The 22987-nt window shown below is 44.2% G+C and overlaps 1 protein-coding gene across 1 annotated transcript in view; it reads left to right on the top strand.

Moving 5' to 3' along the window:
- Positions 1-22987, top strand: part of PAPPA (pappalysin 1) — a 208784-nt gene that overhangs the window by 125079 nt on the left and 60718 nt on the right. The window contains exon 10 of the mRNA XM_027105071.1: positions 19248-19441. Coding sequence (XP_026960872.1) covers positions 19248-19441 — 194 coding nt within the window. The remainder of the gene's footprint in view (positions 1-19247; positions 19442-22987) is intronic.

Genomic DNA, 22987 nt, shown 5'->3' with positions numbered 1-22987 from the left:
CAGGGTGGGCCCAAAGATCTGCAGTCCTCAACCGGGAGGTCTGATGGACGCATTCAAACACCCTTGAGTCAGCACCAGTTAGGATCAAGCCTGCCATCCAGCCTCAGACCACGGCTTACCACCTCCTTTAGAAGCCCGGGAGGCCTACCCCACAGAGAGGCCATTCAGGAATGAAAAGAAACAGGATGGCCTCAGATGCCAGAAGGGAGGAATCCTCGCCCTTCGTCTGGGTTGGCCTCCTGACTCCCAGGGAGGGGTCAGGCTCAGGAGGGCCTGGAGCTTTCCTGAATTCAAGGAATCAAGACCAAACTTTGATGTGCGCGTTTGAAATGCAGCCTCCAAGGCAGGTGAATCTGGGTAGCCAAGAACCAGGGCTTCTTTGTGGCATTTAAAGTGACCAGAAATCCACCTGCCCATTCAGGTGCCTTGATGTGCATCTGCATCTGTGCAGTCATGATCCAGGTAGCCCAGGAGAGGGGAGAGGCCTGGGGGGCAGGGGCCTTTCCTAGATCCTGACTCTCTGCTCTTTCTTGGGGACCGTGGTGGGTTGGAAGAGACATTCAATATTCATGAGCTGTGATCTCCACTTGAAGGGAGTGCCCTGGGGGAAATTGAAATATTAAGCAAGTGAGGGATGTAGGCCTAATTGTATCCTCCTTTTCTTTTTTGGACAGAGAAGTAATGTGCTTAAAATAAAATGATGGATGGGCAGTCGGGACCCTGTGAAACCCCACTGCTGTGGTTTGCAGGATAAAGCGGCTGTGTGCTGTAACATATGCCATCAGAACCAGCCAGAGGACGGTGCAGATTGGCTGCTGGGTCACGTCATGCCATTTAGTCACACGTTTATTGATAGCTGCTGTGTGCCAAGCACTGTGCTAGTTGCAGGGGAAATGGCAGTGAACAAGGAAGGCCAGGGAGGCCAAGGAAATGACACTAAGGATTATTTAAATGTAATTGTTGGAAATGCCACTGAGTGGAAATACATGTGGGGTTTGTAAGTGAGGGACCTCCTCACGTCGAAGGGCTAGGAGAGGCCTCCTTGGAGACAAGGCATTCAAGCTGAGACTTGAAGGTTGAATAGGAAGTGGACAAATTAGGGTGATGGAGTGAGGATTGCAAGAATTTCAGACTGTTAAATCCTCGAGGCAGGAAAAAGCTTTTGAGGGGGTCAGAGAAAGTCATCATGGCTGGATGGCAGTGAGGGAGGGGAGAGAAGAGGCTGGAGGCTGCAGGCTGTACTCCTCCGGTCCCTGAGGACCCCAGGGAGGCTGCTGCTTCCGGCATGAAAGGAGGAGAAGGCACGTCCTCTGTGTGCAGTCTGTACTTGCAGCCACGCCCCTGTACTGGGCACAGGAGGCAAACGCATGCTTGCCTAGATCAGGGGTCAGAAAACTACTGCCCGTGGCCAAACCCCAGGTGCTGCCTACTTGGGTAGATCGGGTTTGACGGAAACACAACTGTGCCCATTGGTTTAGATATTTGCTACTAAAGAGACAGAGTTGGGTAGTTCCTAGAGACCCTGTGTGGTCCACAAAGCCAAAATATTTACTATCTGGCCTCGTACAGGAAAAGTTGCTGACCAACTGCTGGCATAGATGGATGAGTCTGTAGGTGGGTGAAAGAATAGCCAATTAGGGAGGTCAAGGCAGATGAGAGACAGAGAGGTGAGAATATCACCTCATCCATCTCGCCCCTCAGCCTGTAGCAGCATAGCCGTAATTATATTCACTCCCCACATTTTTTGTGTACACGTCAGTTTCCATCACCCTTGAAAGAAGTCATCCTGCCTATCCCTGTGTTCCCAGCATCCAGCTAGAGCCAGGCATTGTCTGATGCACTGAATCAAATGATACTTCAAAGCAGAAAAGAGTGGCTAGAGGAGCCCAGGCAGCTTACTGCCTAAAGCTTCAGACGGTGGCCTGGATCCTCCCTGGGCTGTAGAAAGGGGCACGTTCATGTTTATTAAGAACCCACTACGTTGTCTCATTTCAAACCCACGGCATCCCTGACAACCAGGCATTCTCATCACCGCTTTCCAGATGACACAGCAGAGTCCCCAGTGTTTAAGTGACTTTTGAGAAAGTGACCTCCATTCAGTAAATGTTTATTGAGCTGGAAAACCAACACAAGAGGACACAAACTTTCGCAAGTGTCACATCCCATGCCAGCAGTGTGCCACACACAGGGCTCTCCTCTCTCCTCTTTCAATCTTCTCGGGGCTGCTGGAAGGCAGGGATTATTACTCCCATTTTACACAAAAAGAAACTGAGGCTCAGGGAGATGAAATGACTTCTTTAAAGCAGGTGATTATTAAGTGGCAGAGCTGGGATCTGAACCAAGAACTGCCCAACTTCAAAACTAGAGGAGCCAGTGCCCTCCTCCAAAATACCAGAGCTTCTGAACCAGTAGAAGTGATGACATATGGATATGTGTTTCCAGTCCTATTCCATCTCTTCATCTCAAACAATAGTCATAACAGTAGAAATTGCTCGTTATGAATTTAATGCTTTTCCTCTGTTAACTCCTTTGACTAATTGCATTGATCTTATAGATAAGGAAAAAGCAGAGAGATGTTAAGTAATTAACCAAGGCTCCCAGTAAGGGATTCCAGCCCTGGAAGTCTGGCTCTTAAACCCTCAGGTTGTAAGACGGGAATAAAGACACAGACCTACTAGAGCATGGACTTGAGGATATGCGGAGGGGAAGGGTAAGCTGGGACAAAGTGAGAGAGTGGCATGGACATATATGCACTACCAAACGTAAAACAGATAGCTAGTGGGAAGCAGCCGCATAGCACAGGGAGATCAGCTCGGTGCTTTGTGACCATCTAGAGGGGTGGGATAGGGAGGGTGGGAGGGAGGGAGACGCAAGAGGGAAGAGAGATGGGAACATATGTGTATGTATAACTGATTCACTTTGTTATAAAGCAGAAACTAACACACCATGGTAAAGCAATTATACTCCAATAAAGATGTTAAAAAATAATAATAAATAAATAAATTACACACACACACACATAAAACCCTCAGGTTGAACCACGAATTTATGCTACCTCTTCATCATTAAGATTATCTAATAAAAATGTGTACTCTCAAGAGCTGAAGAGCCTACCAGCAAACAGATAATGAGAAGGGGAAACAACGCAAGGTGCAAAAGGAATTTCACATGACAAAAGGGTCGGGGTCTCTTTAAGAAACGCGTCTGAAGTGTTTGTTTACAGATCATTAACTCCTCAACAGAGGAAGAACTAAAAGCGATTTTTTTCTTGGCTGCTCCTGCTTAAGTACCAAGGAGAAATTAAGATAAAGAAAATCTGAAATTATAATAATTTTTAAGGGACTGGATTTTTAATTTGCCGGGAAGAAAGATAAAATATTCCACACCCAGTGTCTGCAGCTCCCCTTACAAACTCTAGGGTTGCCTCCTCTGGTCTCAAGGCAACAGCCTCAGGGGTCCTGGAAAGACAGCTGGAAGCAAATATGATCCATCTCACACTAGTGTTTGTCTCTGTTAAGCTCCTGCTGCATACAAAGCTCTGTACTAGGCAGGATGCAGATGGGAGTGACAATTGGCCTAAGAAGAAGTCCTTCATTGGAGGACTCCAGAGGGCAGTGGTCCTTAAAGATGTGCAGGGATCGGTGTGAGGGGGCCCCAGAAGGAGTGGGAAAACCCCTGGTTGGGGGTGGTGAGTCTGTGAAAGCTTCCTGGACAGCTGGGCTCAGTAAGATCAGGTGCAGGGTCTCTGCTGATAAAAATAAAGGTCCAGAATGAGGGTTCTTCTGCAGCACTGTGAGTAGACCAGTTGACCTGACGCAGCGGCACAGGGGACTGCTTCTAGCTCCAGGCTTGGTCCTCAAGCATCTTTTGCCAGCTGTGGAGTGGGAGCTATGTTCCTTACTTTATAGGGTAGCTGTGATATAGTCTTTCATACATTTATGAATTTATTCATCCCATATTGGTTGAGCACCTCTTATGTGTCAGGTTCACACTAAGGCACTGAGGATGCCAGATCTGCTGGGCTTGGGACAGATCCTGTTCTTCAGAAAGTGATCAATATATCAGTTTGAGCAGCTCAGTATGGTGGTTCTGTGCCCAGGCTCTGGAGCTTGGTTCAAATCCCAGCTGTGCCACGAAAAGGGGTGTGGGCCACTTTAGTTTCCTCATCTATAAAACTGCAGTATTACCATATTGATATGCTACAGAGCTAGAAAGCACCCTAGGAGTGTTTGCCATTAATGCTCTTTGAGCTTTATTTTACTTTCCTGCAAAGCAGAGACAGCTGGAATGGTCAGTCACTCCTTCTCTATCTCACAATACCACCCATGGTCCTAACTCTGACAAGGTCCACACGTTTTAGAACATTAGCAGAAGCGGCAGGCAGTACCAGTGGCTTGGGTGAACTCTGTGATAACCCCCAAATCGAGCTGCTTTTCAAAACCAAGTCCCAGTTTCTGCTGGCTTCCTTTCTGGGCGGGAGCCTAATTAACTAGTAGCTGGAAAGAACTGCAGGTAGGCCGCCCCCCAGGCAGAGAATTCAAAGGGAAGTGGAGAACTGTGTAAATAACACTGCTTTAAGGGGCATTTAAGCCAATGGTCTTTGTTAAGGAAATTGATGGCTTTGTAAGTACTGCCTCTGAAGAGAGTACTTGAGTTGAAGGTCCCTCATCTCCCCTCATAAATTCCCTAATGGACTGTGGGCCCAGAGGCAGGGCCTGCGCCTGTTCGATCCCTTGCCAACAAAAACTCAGATTCCCCTTGAAAAAGAAAATTTAAAGGTTTAACCAAAACATGAGTTACTGAGCCCGTGCACTTTAACGGGCACAAGGTAGCCGAGACAGATTGTTTCCTTTAGGGAAGGGAGACTCCTGATTCTTCACAGAATTTCTTTTCATGCTAGATGCCCGTGCTAGGCATTTTCTATACCGCTTCTCATTTTCATCCCCCAAACGTCTGGGAAGAGTCATTATTTCACCAACTGCCAAAGAAGAAACTGGGACTCAGATGAAGTGCACTGCTCATCAACACCCAGCTAATTAGTGAAGAGCAGAGATGTGCCCGCAGCTCCATCAGACCCCTGAGCCCCCAAGTACCACAAAATCGCAGGGCATCTCAGAGAGAATCAGATCAGCTTGTCTCATTAGCTCCTCCTCAGCCTCCACATCCACACAAGAGACATGAACTGGGCAGCAGGGGTGGACGGGAGGGTATGGATTTTGGAATCACAGTAGTCAGGGTTTGATTCCTGAAACCTTAGGTAATGCCTTACCCTCGTTACACGTCAATTTCCTTGTCTGTTAAATGAGGATAATAATAGCACCAAATACATAGGACTCTTCTAGGATTAAATGACATTACATATTTAAAAACATTTAACATTGTGCATGGCACTGACCAGGTCATCCATTCATTCACTTAGCAAATACCCTTATTGCATGGTAGCTATCATTTTTGTTTGTTTGTTTTTATTGAAGTATAGTTGATTTATAATGTGTTAATTTCTGCTGTACAGCAAAGTGATTCATATATATATATATATATATATATATTTTTACTTATATTCTTCTCCATTATGGTTTATCACAGGATATTGAATATAGTTCCCTGTGCTATACAGTAGGACCTTGTTTATCCATTCTATATATAATAGCTTACATCTGCATGGCAGCTATCATTTTAATTACAGAAGTAGAGAAGTACAGTAGAAGTAGGCTTCTGCTGGAAGATGAAGAGAGGGTTAAGGAGCCTCTCCTGAGTGGATTGCTAGAGGGATTTTGCAGAGTCGTGTCTGGTTAAATATGGATAAAGGATGAACGGAGACTAGTCATAGGAAAAGCCGGGTTGTGAATCCGGGGGGAGCTTCCGCACAGGTGGGGAGGTGAGAGGGAACGTGGTCCGTTCAGCCTGCCTGGAGCTGACATTAGATTACATTAGAAAGAAGGCTGCAGAAGCAGGCAAGGACCAGATTACGCCTTGTTAATTGTCATCAAGCCTCTGTCAGAAAATGCTGAATGAAAAACTCAGTACCTTCTGAGGTAGCCAGTTTCATTTTCAGGGCAACTGTCGTTCGTTAGAAGAGTTTTTTGCTGTGTCCCCTCGGAGCCTTCTCTCCTTCAGGTTAAGCAACTCCATACCTCTACGAGCATCGCTTAGCGATGGCGCCTACCTTGGGCCCCGTCCGCTGACCATATCCTAGTTCATCGGTGGCCCAGAACTGATCTGTCCAGCCATCTCTAGGATCAGAGGGGGCTTCTCTGACCTCTGGTCTAGGATCGACTGTCTTCTCAGTAACGTAATCTGCAATCTCACATTCTTGTTTGGGCCAACACCTTCTCCAGTTGGTAGAAACTGATCTCAGAGAGACTGCTACTCTTTGGAACTTTTTTTGAGCATGCATAGTTATGCTGACCCTTATCTGTCATCTCTGATGAAAAACAACAGTGGTTTTGATTGATATTTTCAAATATTCCAGGTTAACTCTTAAGATTTAGAACCAATTCCCCTTCTTTTCTATCTTTCTCCTTCTCTCTCTTCCATCTTTCCTTCCTTCTTTCCTCTCTTCTTTCCTTATTGGGAGGAAAGGGAGAGACATATACACCCATTTCTATAAAAAAAAACAAAAAAATACAGTTCAATAATACAAACCAAACATATAGATTCAGATTAACATAAAATCTTCTCCAGGAACAGAAGAGTGGCCTACCCCATCATGCAGGATAAAGAAAGCTTACCTCAGTGCACTTCTGCCTCTTGACTGGGCTACTGCTCCTTAGAGCACTGCAGCACGTGTTATAACTTGGAGAATAAGGAAACTGTGGCTTGAAGGCCTTATCTTTTTGGTCTTATCTTAACCATCTGGCAGGAGGACAGTCTTCAAGGCTGGCCAAACCGACCAGGGCTCAGGGTGAGAGGGGTCCACTTTGACACTCCAGTTTCTTGCGTGGGAACCCCACCAAGAACCCAGCACACTGTGGTCACGTTAGTCACGACAGTTATGCCAGACCTGGGGTAACTGGCTTGGTTTTCATGTGGTGCCTTCGATCCCTTGGCTACTGGTAACATAGCATCCACTTGTCCAAAATTCTGTCTTCTCTGACATCTTGAGGATGCCTTAACAGACCGGTGGGCTGCTTGTTTTGCAGGATTGAAGAATAGACACGCATATGTGCATATACTGACTTCTATTTGAATGCCCTGTTTTGCTTAATGCTCACATACATGGATTTCTCACAGACCAATTTCTGTTTAATATTGCATATTCCCAATATCTATAGAATGAGCCTTAATTAGCCAATCCAACCCTTGGCCCATAACAATGAACTGTGCAGCATCCAGCGAGTTACTTAACCTTTCTGAAACTCTGAAACTTTCACTTGCTGTATTTACAAAAGGAAGCATGTAGACTAGATAATTTCTAAAGACTGGTTTTTTTTGTGGTACGCGGGCCTCTCACTGCTGTGGCCTCTCCTGTTGCAGAGCACGGGCTCCGGACGCGCAGGCCCAGCGGCATGGCTCACGGGCCCCGCCGCTCCGCAGCATGTGGGATCTTCCCGGACCGGGGCACGAACCCGCGTCCCCTGCATCGCCAGGTGGACTTGTTAGACCTTCGCGGTCTCCTAGGAGTTTCGACTCGCCCAGGAAACAACAAGAGTCGGAAGCCGATGCAAAACGCAAGAGGTTTATTGAAGGCCGGTGCACCGGGGTTCCTTGGTCCTCACGCAGGAGGTCGAAGAAGGAACCCTTTTGGGCGCGAATATGTCAGTTTTATAGGTTCCCACTTCCCCGTATGTAAATTATAGATTTGGTTGTGTTCTCCTGCTGATTGGTCCCGGCTTAGGCTCGGACCAGAGAGGGAACTTGTCCCTAGCTGCCTGATTGGTCTTTGACAGACACCTTTTTTACATTTTGTTATCTCCCTCCTTCTCCCCAGCTGCCTGATTGGTCTTTGACAGACACCTTTTTTACATTTTGTTATCTCCCTCCTTCTCGGAAGGGGGCCGGACATCCTGGAAATTTACCCATTGTCTAAGAAGCCCCTACTGTCTGGAGAGTTCTTAATCATTAGCTGGAACAATGTCCCTCGAGCCCCACAGACTCTCAACCACTGTGCCACCAGGGAAGGCCCTCTAAAGGCAGTGCTAAACCTTTATTCATTCACTCATTCATCCAGCAAATATTTCCTGTCTTCTATGTTCTGGGATTGGAATGCAGTAGTGGGCAAAACAGCCTGTTTCTGCTCTCTTAGAGCTGCCATTTTGCTTTAGAGAGAATGCAATGATCAAGGAGACTTTGAAGAAGCAATATAATGCTATGTAGAAAATAAAATAGACTAGTAGAGTAGAGAGAGACTGGAGTGAAGTTAGCATGGTTAGAGAAGACCTCATTAGGCAGGTGATAACTGAGCTGAGACCGACTCAGTGAATTGGAAAGCCCATGTGATGATTTGAGAGATGAGTTCTAGATTGTACCTGTGATCATAAAATGTAGAACAACAACATGCTTGAGTGTTTTCCATAACACTATTTTATCTGATCATTACAACCACTTTCTCTAATGGGTAGGAAAAGTGATATTGTCATTTGCTTTTAATAGACAAAAAGAATGAACCCCACAATGATGATGTATGTTGCCCAGCACCAAACATAATCTGGTGACAAAGCTGAGCTTCAGATGTTGATTTCGGTCCCTCGTTCCATCTGCTTTTTATTATGTCCTCTTCTGCATCCTTCGGAGAGTTCTTCTGTACCCTTCTCTGTTTTAATTTGGCTGAACCCATTTCCCCATCTTCAGACTTAAAAAAGGATTTAATGATTAAAGGAAAGGTACAAAAATCAAGAAGCAAATACATTTTATTGTTTTTTTAATTTATTTATTTAATTTATTTATTTTTGTCTGCGTTGCGTCTTCGTTGCTGCGCGCGGGCTTTCTCTAGTTGCGGCGAGCGGGGGCTACTCTTCGTTGTGGTGCACGGGCTTCTCATTGCGGTGGCTTCTCTTGTGGCAGAGCTCGGGCACTAGGTGCGCGGGCTTCAGGAGTTGTGGCACGTGGGCTCAGCAGTTGTGGCTCGTGGGCTCTAGAGCGCAGGCTCAGTAGTTGCAGCGCACACGTTTAGTTGCTCCGAGGTATGTGGGATCTTCCCGGATCAGGGCTCGAACCCATGTCCCCTGCGTTGGCAGGCGGATTCTTAGCCACTGCGCCATCAGGGAAGCCCGCAAATACATTTTAGAATGAATCAGTTGAAGGGAATCATAAAACAGTTTGATTTAACTTTCTTTTTTACTCAAGGGGAAACTGTAGCCCAGAGAGGGAAATGACTTGGTCAAAGCTATGGGTATATTAGTGGACATTTATTTTAGACTCCAGTTCTCTCGACCAGGCTGCTGATCTTGAGAAAGTGTCCCATTCTTTCTCCCTCCCTCCCTCCCTCCCTCCCTCCCTTCCTCCCTTCCTTCCTTCCTTCTTCCCTTCCTTTCTCTCTCTCTCTCTCTCTCTGTTTGGTGTGGACTGATGAGATCACATTAAAACCACTGATACTCCATTTGTAGTTTGCTATCTTTTATCACCTTTTTTTTTTAACCATTTTTGGCCGACTTTCTGCATATGAATGTTTCAGATTATTCTTCTGCATTTATTATTAGCTTATATCATGCAAAACAAGTCTCATTTTGTTACTTCCTGCTCATACCTTTAAAGGCCTTTGGGTCCTAGGTATCACCCTTCCTCCTGTCCATGCTTAGAATGCCTGTTTCATGGCCACTGTGTCATTCACTGCGGTACTGAATTTTACTCCTCTTTCATATTATGAGATCGCGCTGGCAACCAAAATAGACCCAGCTGAAAATCATTCAGGGCTTTGAACATTCTGCACGTTGGATGTATTGTCATTTATTAGGATCACTATCTCTGCTTACAATCTTTTAGCCCATTCAAAAAACTATACTAAATTCAAGGTGATGTAAATGTATCTTCAAGTTTCAATTCCTAAGGCCATCAAATATCTTTATTAAATTTCAGTCTAGTGTGCACCGCCTTTTCTCTCCAGATATTCCATTTCTTTGCAGATTCAGTCAAGAAAGAAAATAAAACAATATGTAGGGCAGATGGTGAGATGTCTTATGGGAAAAAAATAACATGGGCTGCTTTATATAGCATTGGATTTTCCTCCTCAGTATGTGCTAGGATTTATAATATGATATTATAATTAATATTTTCATTAAAATCTTTCCACAGTACAATTTACTGAAACAGATTCAAATCAGTTTGAGACTTCTTCAATACAATCAATAACAGAGATTCTGAAACTCGAAAGAACTTTGTTAATTCATCATTGACTGAGTACCTGCTATGAGACTGGCATTGTCTTAAGAATTAGGGGTGCAAATAGAAGTGTGATTGGGGCCAGCCCAGAAATATCTTACAATCCAAGAGCTGTACACAATCACTCATTCATTCATTCATAGGTTCATTTATTCTTTTTCTTTTTTTTTTTTTTGGCCACACGGTGCTGCATGAGGGATCTTAGTTCCCTGTCCAGGGATCGAACCCACGCCCCCTGTAGTGGAAGTGCGGCGTCTTAACCACTGGACCGCCAGGGAAGTCCCTCATTCATTTATTCTTAAATATCAATTACATAATAAATATAATTTATTTTTAGATAGTGAATAATCCTGTGAAGAAATAAAATAAGATTGCGTGCTACTTTCTAATGGGGATGGAAGAATAAGATGTGAGCTCGCTGCAAGTGGGCAGGGTTGTTATTTGAGGAAGTAATGCTTGAGCTAAACCCTAAGTGCAGAAAAGAAGAGATTGTGAAAAAAGCCAGGGGAGAAAAAGTGTTTCAGGTAAAGTAAATATCAAGTTCGAGATTTCTGGAACAATAACAAGTTTGGCTTATTTAAGGAATAGATACTTGTTGAATGGATGGATGGACGGATGAGTAAATGAATGGAAGGCAGTGAGCAAGAAGGATAATAGTAGGAGATGGTCAGATAAAGTGGGGACTTGGCTGTGATACGGTCTTTGGATTTTGTTCCACGCGAGGAGTTTTAGGTTGGAGAGTGGCCTGATGTAGTTTATGTTGTTAAAAGAGCGCTCTAGCTGTGCTCTGGAGGAGGGAGGGTTGGGAGCAGATAGAAGAGACTCTGGTGAAATAAGCATTGCCATAGTGATGGTGGCTTGGATTAGGGTGGTAGTGATGGAGCAATAGTGGATCTTTTTGGAATATCCTGAGATAAAAGAGTCTACAGGATGGGCTCATGGACTTTATGTGGTATCGGAGGATGAACTGAAAAAAATAGAGATGACTCAGAAGGTTTTAGTCTGGCCATTGTCAGGCAATGTTATCATTTACTAAGATGGGGAAGAAAGGACTGTGGGAAGAAACCATTACTTTTATTTTAGACATGTTGATTTTGGTTTTTTTTTTATTCTTTTTGAAAGAGGTTTCATGTAAGTTTATGACTGGGTGATAGAATTCTTTTTTTTTTTTTAATTTTACATCTTTATTGGAGTATAATTGCTTTACAATAGTGTGTTACTTTCTGCTTTATAACAAAGTGAATCAGTTATACATACACATATGTTCCCGTATCTCTTCCCTCTTGCGTCTCCCTCCCTCCCACCCTCCCTATCCCACCCCTCTAAGTGGTCACAGAGCACCGAGCTGATCTCCCTGTGCTATGCCGCTGCTTCCCACTAGCTATCTATTTTACATTTCAGACATGTTGATTTTGTGATGACTTTAAATAGATATTTAAGTAGAGATAGCATTGCAGGCAGCTGGGACTCAGAGAAGAGGTCATACCTAAAGAGATGTTTGAGTCATCGGCACATCCATACTCTAACATTTTTATTTAAACATTGGGACTGGATGAGAGACTGTAGATAGATAAGAAAAAGAGGGCCCAAGACCTCACCCTGAAAGCTGGCAGCATTTAGCAGAGGGAAGCAGAAGACAGCAAATGAGTCTGTGTGGGAAGAGCTGAGAGCCAGAAGGGATTAGGGTGGCATGGTGGTGTGGAATCCAGGAGGGGAGTACTTCAAGAGGAAAGGAATGGGCGATTTCTTCACATGTTTCAGGACTGTTGGACGTCATAGTTAGTTTTAGCAATGCTGAGGTCAATGGTAACCTTGACAAGATTGATTTCTGTGGGGTGGTGAGTTCAGAAGCTAGATGGGAGTGAACTGAAGAGTGAATTGCCGGAGAGAAAGTGGGAAATGCAAGTTTAGATAACCCTCAGTAAATTTCACTGTGAATCATGGAAAGGGAAATGTGAAGTAGAAGACAGAATGGTAAGGATATGTGAACTGAAGGGAGGCTTTAATTTTTTAAATTTTTAAAATGTACATTGCTCACTTTTTTAATTAACAATTTTTACGTAGGCAATATCCTCTTTGCTGGTTTGGGAAAAGAGAACCGTGACTCAGGGAATAAAGGGAAATGGCTTGTGCTAGACAAGTAGTGATGCAGAAGAGTGACAGGTCAGGCTTCACGGGGCTGAAGATGCTAGAGTTAGATCTTGATGGAAGACGCGAAGGCAAGGACTGCTAGCCTTTCAGGCTAAGGAAATAAGAGGGGAGTGGAGAGCTCTGAGGCGTGAGTTCTGGGAAGGAACTCTATGCTTTTAGAGTGGAGGTGTGGTTGGAAATGAGAATAGACAGGGAAGTTGGAGCTGGATTACAAAAGGACTTGAGTGCTAGATGGGGAAGCTCAAATTTTGCAGGAGTCAATTAAGAATTTCAGACATGGTCAGATTTAGGTTAATCACTCATAGGCTGTTTTATGAGAAGGTGTTGAAGTGGGGAAGACCCAAAGCCAATTATGAGAGTGTTGTAGGGGGCGAGTGGACAGAGGGGAGGCTGTCCTGAGCGTGCTTTCTGTGGGCGTGGAGCTGGAGTGATCATTTGAGACGACGTCCAGATTCACTCTTCTTTTCCTAGTGCTTTGGGTTTGCTAGATGGCGCCTGGTTGTCCCACCGAAACACAGGAAGGAATTTCTGGCCCGCTTTGGTATGGGGCCAGCCCTTGACGGAACCAGAAGCCCCCTTAAACTCCTCAGATTCAGCAGACCTACTGGGCCTCTGAAGCTTGTTAGCGGATTCATGGTTCTTCAGAAGCCCTTCACCACCCTGCCTTTTGTACTCTGGACAGGCTGATCTGGTGGTGAAGGTTAAGAACAAACCTTGGTTTGAATAGAACTAAGTGAGGTCAGCGATGTGGGTTTGCCTTGAAGCCTTTAAAAGATAGGCAATATAAAATCCAGATATTCTGTTCCAGAGGAAACATTTACCAGTACAGCCGCCACCCTGCCTCAAGCTTCCCCCTTTGTAAGCCTTCAGGGCTTAAGCACTCCACCCAGTTTCCCCTGTTCCAAGAAGTTATTATTTGGACACAACGATTGTACATTTTTTGGTCTCTTTTTGTTGTTGTTTGGATGAATTGTTATGCGGCATGAAGTTTGTTGTGGTTGGACCCATCCTAAACAAACAACTGAACTTAAAAAATACTATTTTTTCTGGTGTTGAAAACATAGAAAAAATAGTCATCGTTGGACTAAAAGAGAATATCCCAATGCCAATCCTGTTCTCTCAGCTGGAAATAGAAACAGATGCTAACTTCTCAAAAGCTGACCCATCTTCGTAAACAAGAAGTTTAGAAAGATAGGTAAATCTACCCATCCTTTGGAAGGCTGGCCACTGAAACAAGTGTGTGTTCAAATTCTTTGTATCCTCCTTGAGTCCTAAACCACATCCATCTCCTATTACTTATAACTCTCATCTCTCCACCCGCAGGTAGTCTGATTCTTGTCTCAGTGGGCTCCTGACTTAGCAACCCCATTAGCTTCTCAGACTTGTTATACTTAGCCCATACCAGGGGCTGTTGTGAAAAGTGAAATCAGAGATTCCCAAAAGTAGTATTGAAACTTGGTTAAAGATAACAAACCATTTTTTTCCAGAATTATATACTGGAAACCCGATCTGGTAGGGTGGCACGGTGCAGTAGAAAAGGATTGTATTATGGGCTTAAGCACCAACGTTCTGGCAAATTTTCTTCTAAAGCCTTGGGAAAATTACTTCAACTTTGCGAACCTCAGTTTCCCCACACATAACATGAAATAATCACGTTCGGCTCCAGAATCATCATCATCATAGACCATTTATTGATCGCCTGTTAGATATCAAATGCTTTACCTGCATTTACCATTAGTCTGTAAGTTCTGTGGGATCTTCAGGATTCCAGTGGTATCACAAATGACCAAAGTTTCTAATCAAGGTAAGGTAATCAGCGTCTCCCAGTTGGGTTGAGATAGTTCCACTGTAAGTTAATTATGTTCTTTTTCCTCAGGTTGTTGCTCCCCCCGCCCCCTTTTTTTTTTGGTTTACTTGGTTCCTTGCTGTTTATATTGAAAGTAGCCCATGCACTCTCTTCAATCATTTCTATTCTTGAACATTCCTTAGGATCTAGGGCTGGGTAAACAAAAGTAGACATTTCTAATTAAGAAGACTTCTCCTCCACCCCCTACCTCACCCCAGTATCATCACGGTTAAGAATAAGCCCTGTTCCTTTAAGACTCGTGTCACTTTCCATCTCTAAGTCTATTATGCTGTTTGAACACACCCAGCACTTTGTTGAGGCAGTCTAAAAGGTAATCTTGTTTTCATTTTACAGATGGGGAAACTGAGGCACAGGGAGATGACATAACATGCCCATGCTTATCCAGTAGTCAGGGACAGATAAGGAGCTTGAATCCAAGGCTTCTAACTTCAAGGATGAGAACTCTTAACAATAGCTCAAATGCCAGCCTTTGCTTATACTTAAAAGTAAACTTGTTTCATCTCCCTGAGACTTGGCTTTCCAAGCTTTCAAACAGGGGTGACAATCCCTGCTTATCTCAGATAGTGTCCTTCAGACATACTTCAGGGGTGCAGAGGCCTGGCAGTTCATCCTGATGCTTCAGACAGATGGAAATTGAAAATTAAGTCATTGAGAATTGCCATCAGCTGTGTCTGTCCGGTTACAGAGTGTCCATGTGCCTTGGGCTCTTGGAGCTGAGCTCATCTCTGGCAACTGAAAGCTCAACCAGGGAAGACAGACCTGGCAGTGTCTCCCCACCAACATCAAGTCTCCTAGCTGGTTAGAGCAGATTTCTAAGTGTCTCGCTACGTGAAAGAGAGCGAATCTGAAATGAGGAGTACCCCCGTATCAGGGGAAGGTGGGGTAAGATGGAGAAATTGGACTGCCCAGTGGAATTCCACTGTAAGCTAGTCACCACTGGTGTCCCAGTTCCTTTCCCTTCACCCCGAGACCCAGTCTAAAGAAACGTTTCAAAGGGTACAGAGCCTAAGCTATATTTGGACGAGAGTATGTGCATCGAGGGTGCTGAATTTTCCTCATTCATTCATTCAACAAGTATTCGTTTTCACAGTACCCCTCCCTGTGGGATGTATTATTACCAGCGCCACCTAGCTACTACCTGAGAAGGCAGGGGGCAGGATGCTCAGCGGACGTTGGTATTGACTTCAAGTTCTTTTCCCTGAAACCTGCTCAGCTCCCAGCATAAAGCATTCAAGAAGCACCACATAAAATGGTGTAATGAAAACAGGAAGGCTGGGTTTGTTTTATTGTTTTGTTGTTGCTGCCTTTGTTTTTCCTGGCCACACATTTGTATTCCGTTCCCCACCCTCCTTTCTTCAGTCCTGGGGGCATGGGAGTAGAGTGGGAGAGAGAATTCCCCAGATGAAGACTGGCAGATGCAGCTCAAGGGCCCCTGGGACTCTAGTAGCAAGAGAAACTGAATAGCAGAGTGCAGGGATGTTATTCAAAAAAAGGGACTCACAGCAGCTTTGTCAGCAGAATCTTGGGGGAGAAAACAGTTTTCTATCTCCCCCTCCCTCGCCCTTCCTCTCTTCCTCCCTCCCTCCCTCTCCCATTTCCCCCAATTTCCTATCCCTCTTTTAACCCTCCCTCTGCCTATCTATCTATATATCAACTACATACTACATATAACTGCCTATCTAAGTACATATTTACCTACCTATGTCTACCTCTGTCTCTCCTCCAGAACCTCCAGGGTCCACTGGCTCTAAGCAGACAGATAGTTTGAGGTCTTCAGCATAATCAGGAAGAAATTAACCTTCACAAGAACTCAACTCTAGCCCCAGTTCCTGCCACTCTGAGGTCTCTTTGGTGAGGACATGAATCAACTTATCTTAGAGAGCAGATCATGGGTGATCTTAGGATAATCTTACCCTATTTGTCTTCATATTCGAGGAAAAGAAAGGTGGTCCCAGGAGTCCGGCAACCCCGTGACCTTATCCTCAACAGGGTGTGCCTTCATTATTCTGTAGGTACGGTGTGCAGGGGGAAGACCTCTCTGCTAGATATCAAAAGTCCAGGATCCTGCTTCTAGCCCTACCACCAACTCTCTCTGTTGTCTGGAAGCAGATGCCTTACCTCCTACGGCTCTTAGTTTTCCATTCGATAAAATAGGTGAAGGGGCTGGGATTGTACACATCATCTCATGAAACCACTGCAACAATGCTGGATAAATATTATCTCCATTTTTTTTTTAAATGAGGGAAATGAAGTTCAGAGAGGTTAGGTTATGTAAGCCCTGTGCTGCTTGTATATGGCAGAATTCGGATTTGAACCTAGTTTTGTCTGATGCCAAAACCTATGCCCTATGCAGTTCCCTTTATTGAGTTTCTAAAGAGTGAAGTCTGGATTGATGGCTCATCACTCTTGGATGGGGCCTGAGTTTTATTATATGTAAGTTGGCTCCATTCACCAAGAGGTTGGAGCTACTGAGAAGTGCTGAGCCTGTATTCTTTCCATGCTTGAACTGCCGGGCATGCTACTGGTCACTGGAGTCCTCAGCTGGCTCAGACTCATCCTTAAATAATTGAATTATAATGGACTGATTTATTCTGGCTCTTTTGATAGTATTTCACTATGTAAACTGTTTGCAGAAATAAACAAGGGATTTTGGAGCTTGGAAGGGGCTCAACATTCTGCTGCCCCTGAATTCAATGATTCCTTTTTTCAGATAGTCAGCATCACAGAAATCCAAGTCTTATTTCTACTTGACCCGGGCTCTTTCTATTTGGGGGAATGCTGCTTGAAAGGGTTTCAAGTGAGTACTGATTTTATAAGCTGATTCAATTCAGCCACTTAGGAATAAATTGAACCCTTAGGAGAAGAGTATCTTTTCTCTTGACCATTATTTTATTTTAATTTTTTTAAGGGTTTTTTTTTTTTTTTTTTTTGATGTGGACCATTTTTAAAGTCTTTATTGAATTTGTTACAATATTGCTTCTGTTTTAAGTTTTGGTTGTTTGGGCGCGAGGCATGTGAGATCTTAGCTCCCCGACCAGGGATCGAACCCACACCCCCTGCATGGGAAGGCAGAGTCTTAACCACTGGACCGACAGGGAAGTCCCTTGACCGTTATTTTAGAATAAAGCTCATTCCTGTCCATTTCTTATGAAAGTTGTATGGCTATCTTGAGAGGTTGTCCTGGCTGGGACAGTGATTTCGGTATTACAGATGGGAAGCCAGTGACGCTAATTGTGCAAAGTTACGTAGCTAATATAAGGGGCAGAAGCCAAACCCTGGTTAGAAATGGGGCTTCACGCCATCATTTTGTAGTAAGTAGGGGAAGGATGGCCTAGATCAAGCAGTATCCTCAGGGTGACCATATGTTCTGCGGTATTTAGATTTTCTCAGGATATGTGCCTATCGCCTGGACAGTTTTTACTAGCTTTCTCTCTTACTCTCAAAGTGCATTATTTGGATGATAAATTATAAGGTCACTCCAAAACACTGGATAGGGACTAGATTTTGAGGAGCTCACTGCCTTTTGAAGGAGCTGCTGTATGTAAACATGACGGCCGCACAGTGTGATAAGTGTAAAGATGGGGATCTTTGTAAAATAGGAACCCACATAGGAAGGGGCACTTAGCTTTTCCTAGCAGAGTTGGGGAAGTATCACAGAATGCCTGACATTCAAGTTATTAAAAGTTGGGCAGAGTGATCTCTTTTGGACGGCTACCTCCAGATTTCTCCTTGTGTGGTTCTATATTGCAACACCAAGAAACGTGTACTGTGTATGTCCTACTTACTTAGAAGGCATCCAGTTAATTCTGTGCTTCTCTGATCTTTGTTCTTGCAGCTAAGTGAGCATCATTGCAGCCAGCTGCAGCTTTAAATTGTCCCAAGCAGAACTCCTTGCTGGGATTTGAATCACATGGGAGCTTGAGGACTCACTTGGCCTTTAACTGAAACACCTAATATATCCAACAAGGCCCTAGAAGCCTAGCACATTAGACAGGAAGGGCTCCTGGAGTCTCAGTAGTTTCATCCCCTTCAATGATGATTGAGCCCAGAGAGGGAAAGAGATGTGTCTAAAGGAACAGAGCAATTTAGTTACAGACCTGGGACTGAAGCCAGAGTCTCTCATGTATCAGTGCACTCTTTATGTCAAACTGTAATCCTCTGGAGTTAAATAAACCTCAGTTTGAGACCATGAAGTTCTGTGGTGGCAGATAACGTACCCAGAACTTGGACAGTGGAAAGCCTGAGTTTGAAACTAGGGTCTGGCATGAACGCACTGAATGACCTTGGGCAAATTATTAAAGATATGTGGGATCTCGGTTTCCTAATCTGGAAGACTAAAATAATAATTTAAATAATAACATCTTTCTCACAAGCTTGCTGTGGGGCTTATTTGGGGTAATGAAGGTGGAAATGTTTGTCAACTTTTGTTTGTGTGTGTGTAGTAAAAATCACATAATACAAGGTTTACCTTCTTAACAAATCTTTAAGTGTACATACGGTTTTGTTACCTATAATCACAGTGTTGTACAGCAGATCTCTAAAACTTATTCATCTTGCATAACTAAAACTTTATACCCATTGAACAGTAACTCTGAAATCTCAACCCCCTCCTGCCAGCCCCTGGCAACCACCATTCTACTCTCTCCTTCTATGAGTTTGTTTTACATACATCATATAAGTGGAATCATACAGTGTTTGTCTTTCATGTAATGTCCTCCAGGTTCATTGATGTTGTCACATATGGCAAGATCTCCTTCTTTTTAAAGACTGAATAATATTCAACTGTGACTCTCAGTGATGGGCTTGACCATGCTGATGGTTCTGCTGATCTGATTCCATAGCTGCTGATGACAGATGAGGACAAAGAACAAACACTGATCTGGTCTCTCCCTTCTATGTCTGTCTCCTGTAGATGAACCCAGCCGGTGCTACTTCCATGATGGTGATGGGGTATGTGAGGAGTTTGAACAAAAAACTAGCATCAAAGACTGTGGTGTCTACACGCCCCAGGGGTTCCTGGATCAATGGGCATCCAACGCTTCCGTATCCCATCAAGACCAGCAGTGCCCAGGCTGGGTCATCATCGGCCAACCAGCAGCATCCCAGGTAAGCTCCCAGCCACACGTAACATTTCCTGCAGACATTCTGAATCTCTGCTCTGCCCCTCAAGGTTGCCCATCACAAAGACAGTGTCATTGGACATGGCCACTTGATCATATCTCTAGCCAAATATAATTTTTTTTTAATGCATATATAGGGAATTCTCTAGCAGTCCAGCGGTTAGGACTCCGCGCTTTCACTGCCAAGGGTACGAGTTCGATCCCTAGTGGGGGAACTGAGATCCTGTAAGCTGCGCAGCGTGGCCAAAAAAAAAAAAAAAAAAGCGTATATAACTTTATCATATTTTTATCAAATATTCCTCCATAGGACTGTACCATTTTATATTCTTATCGGGAATGTATGAAAGTGTTTGTTTCTCTCCAATTTTAACAACAGAGTGTATTGTCAACTTTTGGATTTTTACTGTCTCCATAGGTAAGAAAATGTCATCTCACGTTGTTTTAATTTGCATTTCTTTTACTACAGTGAAATTGAGATTCTTTTTTGTGTGTATCATGGTCGTGTTCCTTTCTTTTTCTATGAGCAGTCTCTTTATCCCATTTTTCTATTGGGACTTTGGTCTTTTTCGTCCTGATGGTTAAAAGTGGTTTATTTACCAGCGAGATGAGCTCCTGTTTGTGATGTACGTTGAAAATACTTTCGCCCAGTCTGCAGTTTTTCTTTTGACTTTGCTTATAATGCTTTTTTCAAAATTTTTTGTAAAGTCATTTTTTAAAAAAAAAATTATTGATATGTAGTTGATTTCCAATGATGTGTTAATTTCTGCTGTACAGCAGAGTGACTCAGTTCTACACATATATATTCTTTTTCATAATATTTTTCCATTATGGTTTATCATGGGATATTGAATATAGTTCCCTGTGCTGTACAGTAGGACCTTGCTGTTTCTCTATTCTATATATACTAGTTTGCATCTGTTAATCCCAAACTCCCAGTCTTTTCCTTTCCTACCCTCCTCCCCCTCGGTATCCACAAGTCTGCTCTTTATGTCTGTGAATCTGTTTCTGTTTCATAGAAGTGATATCATGTGGTATTTGTCTTTCTCTTTCTGACTTACGTCACTTAGTATGATAATCCCTAGGTCCATCCATGTTGCTGCAAGTGGCCAAATGCAATTCCAAGGTCTCATGAGACCTGTTTGTCAGCGATTGGACATGGAAGGGTTAAGGGCAAGAAACACCAGCATAGTAGGGGTAATGACGGTCCTCCTGTGTCCCTACCTATTGTAAGTTATATTTGGGGAAAGCTCTCCATTTTGGATATACCACTGGAATTCAGTGGGATAAGAACAAATTCTTGGGGTGAGTCTCACTTTCGAGGGGGGCAGAGTGTCAAGTTGTGTGCTCCTTGAGCACTCTCCCGTGAATTAACAGTGCCTCTACCATGAATTTGCTGTGTGGCTTTGGGCTAGTGTTCCCACCTCTCTGAGCCCCATTTTCCCCATCTTTAAGTTAGAGAGTAGTTGAGCTGGATGATCTGCAAGGACCTTCCCAACTCTAAAAAGCTGTGACTCGTTCCTTAGTCCCCGAATGCACTAGTTATGTCCCAAGGTTCTTCCCCAAGGGACCGTCAGGTTAGTTGAGGGAGCAAGAGTGTTGGGGCCACCAGAGCTGATGTGATTCTCGGGATGACTATACTGTCCCCAGAGCCCCCTTTCCAATTATCCTGCTGAACAAGCACCTGCCTTCTTCCGAGATGCCTGTTTCCCAGAGACACGACTCAGTGCTTCCTACTGCCTGGCCCTGTAGCCGTTTCTGAGGCCGACCTCCCTCCTGGCCTTGCAGATGAGCCATTACTCCTAGCCATTCCTCTCTAATATTGCTTCCCGGACTCAGGGTCGGCGGGGTAGTTGGGGGGAGGCCTGGTTTCTAGATGAAAGAGAGATGTGACCTCTGGGGCCCAGTGAAAATCATCGGAAGAGGTACAAAAGGAGTCCAAGCTCACTTACAGTGTTTATTGGATCATTTTTTCATTTATCTGGTTGTGTTTACATGCATTAGATCCTTTATTCATTCATTTGCTTCCAACTGCCCCAAGGAGGATGGAAAGAAATGGAAGCGTGGTATTCCCTGACGTTTCCCATGTGTAGTGCCAGCCGGGTGCATGAATGAATGAACAAACAAACGAACGAACAAACGAATGAATGAATAAATGAGTGCTTGTGTAGGCCTCATCCTGCCCCGTGCCACCTCTGTATTTGCCGTATCCATCTCTGATTACACCCGTGCTCTGTAGGCCTCATCCTGCCCCGTGCCACCTCTGTATTTGCCGTATCCATCTCTGATTACACCCGTGCTCTGAACTCTAATTACCTGTTTCTGTGTCTAGCTCCCCCTTTAGACTGCTAGTTTTGTGAAAACAGTTTTGAGGTTTTCTTCACTTTGTTCCCCCATCTTCAAGCACAGGTCTAGATAAGACTAGGAGTTCGGGAGATGTGTATTTAATTGACTGTAGATACACACGCACACACACACACACACACACACACGCACGCACATTGCTACCTCTCTCACACAGTGTTCTGCTTCAGGAACAGCAGGGCTGGCCAGCAATAGAGCCAGGAATTCCAAATTCAGCACCTCCATCCAGTTCCTAGAAATGTTTAAAAAACATCATTCAAACAAGGGTATTATTAACACACTCAGAATCTCACATGAGCAGGTGTTGAGGTAGCAGCTGTGCTTAAAAACCACCCAAAGTTTATTGCTACTAATGTGAGAAAAGGAGAGAAAGAATTTTCCAGTCTTAGCATTTGAAAAGAGACTTTGTGGGGCAATTATTCCAGTCTCCTAAGGAGGGGGCTGTCAGGAATCATGGGTGATTATCTCTTCCTAAACAAAAATCCAATTAAAAAAAATCATTATAAATACTAGCTCTTCGATCTACAAAGAGGAGATGAGGAAACAAAATCATCCTATTGAATTATTCATTGTAACCAATTTTATTTTAATGAAATCGACTAGGTTCCATTACTCTGGGCTTGGACATAATCTTTGTTACAAGGAGACTTCAGCTGTAACTAAATTTGCCATAATGAGATCAACTCACTGGAGAATACAGGGTCAGGGTAGGGGATGTGTGTGCCGTCTGGGCGCAGGGCTGGGCAGGGCGGCCTGGAGGCCTGCAGAACAAAAGTCCCCCCAGTTCCCTGTCTCAAAGCAAGTGCCTAGAAGTCATTCACACACCGCCCCCATCATGCACAAGCCAACATGTGCGCACACACACGCAACCTGCATAACTGAGTAAAGGCTCTTCCTGGAGTGTAAACATAGCTCCCTTCTGACAACAGAGAAGAGGAAGGAGTCTAACCGTGGCCTTCATTACCCTGTACAGTGATTAGAGGAGGCTGCTGGTTAATTTTCACCCTGTCAGGGCCTCCAGTGAAGAGGTTGATGGCTTGAGAGAGGGAGTTGGGGGGTGTTAGACGCACCGTGTGCCCCTTACCTTCCCTCAGCACAATTATACACTCGTCCTTCTCCTCCCTCCTCTCTCTCTTTCTCTTTCTGTTTCTTTTACGCACATACAGACAGG

This window comes from Aethalodelphis obliquidens, unplaced genomic scaffold, assembly GCF_003676395.1.
Source record: "Aethalodelphis obliquidens isolate GAN/ISIS:26980383/991018 unplaced genomic scaffold, ASM367639v1 scaffold7, whole genome shotgun sequence".
In the NCBI taxonomy this organism is placed as follows: domain Eukaryota; kingdom Metazoa; phylum Chordata; class Mammalia; order Artiodactyla; family Delphinidae; genus Aethalodelphis; species Aethalodelphis obliquidens.
This window is presented reverse-complemented; position numbering and strand designations above follow the sequence as displayed.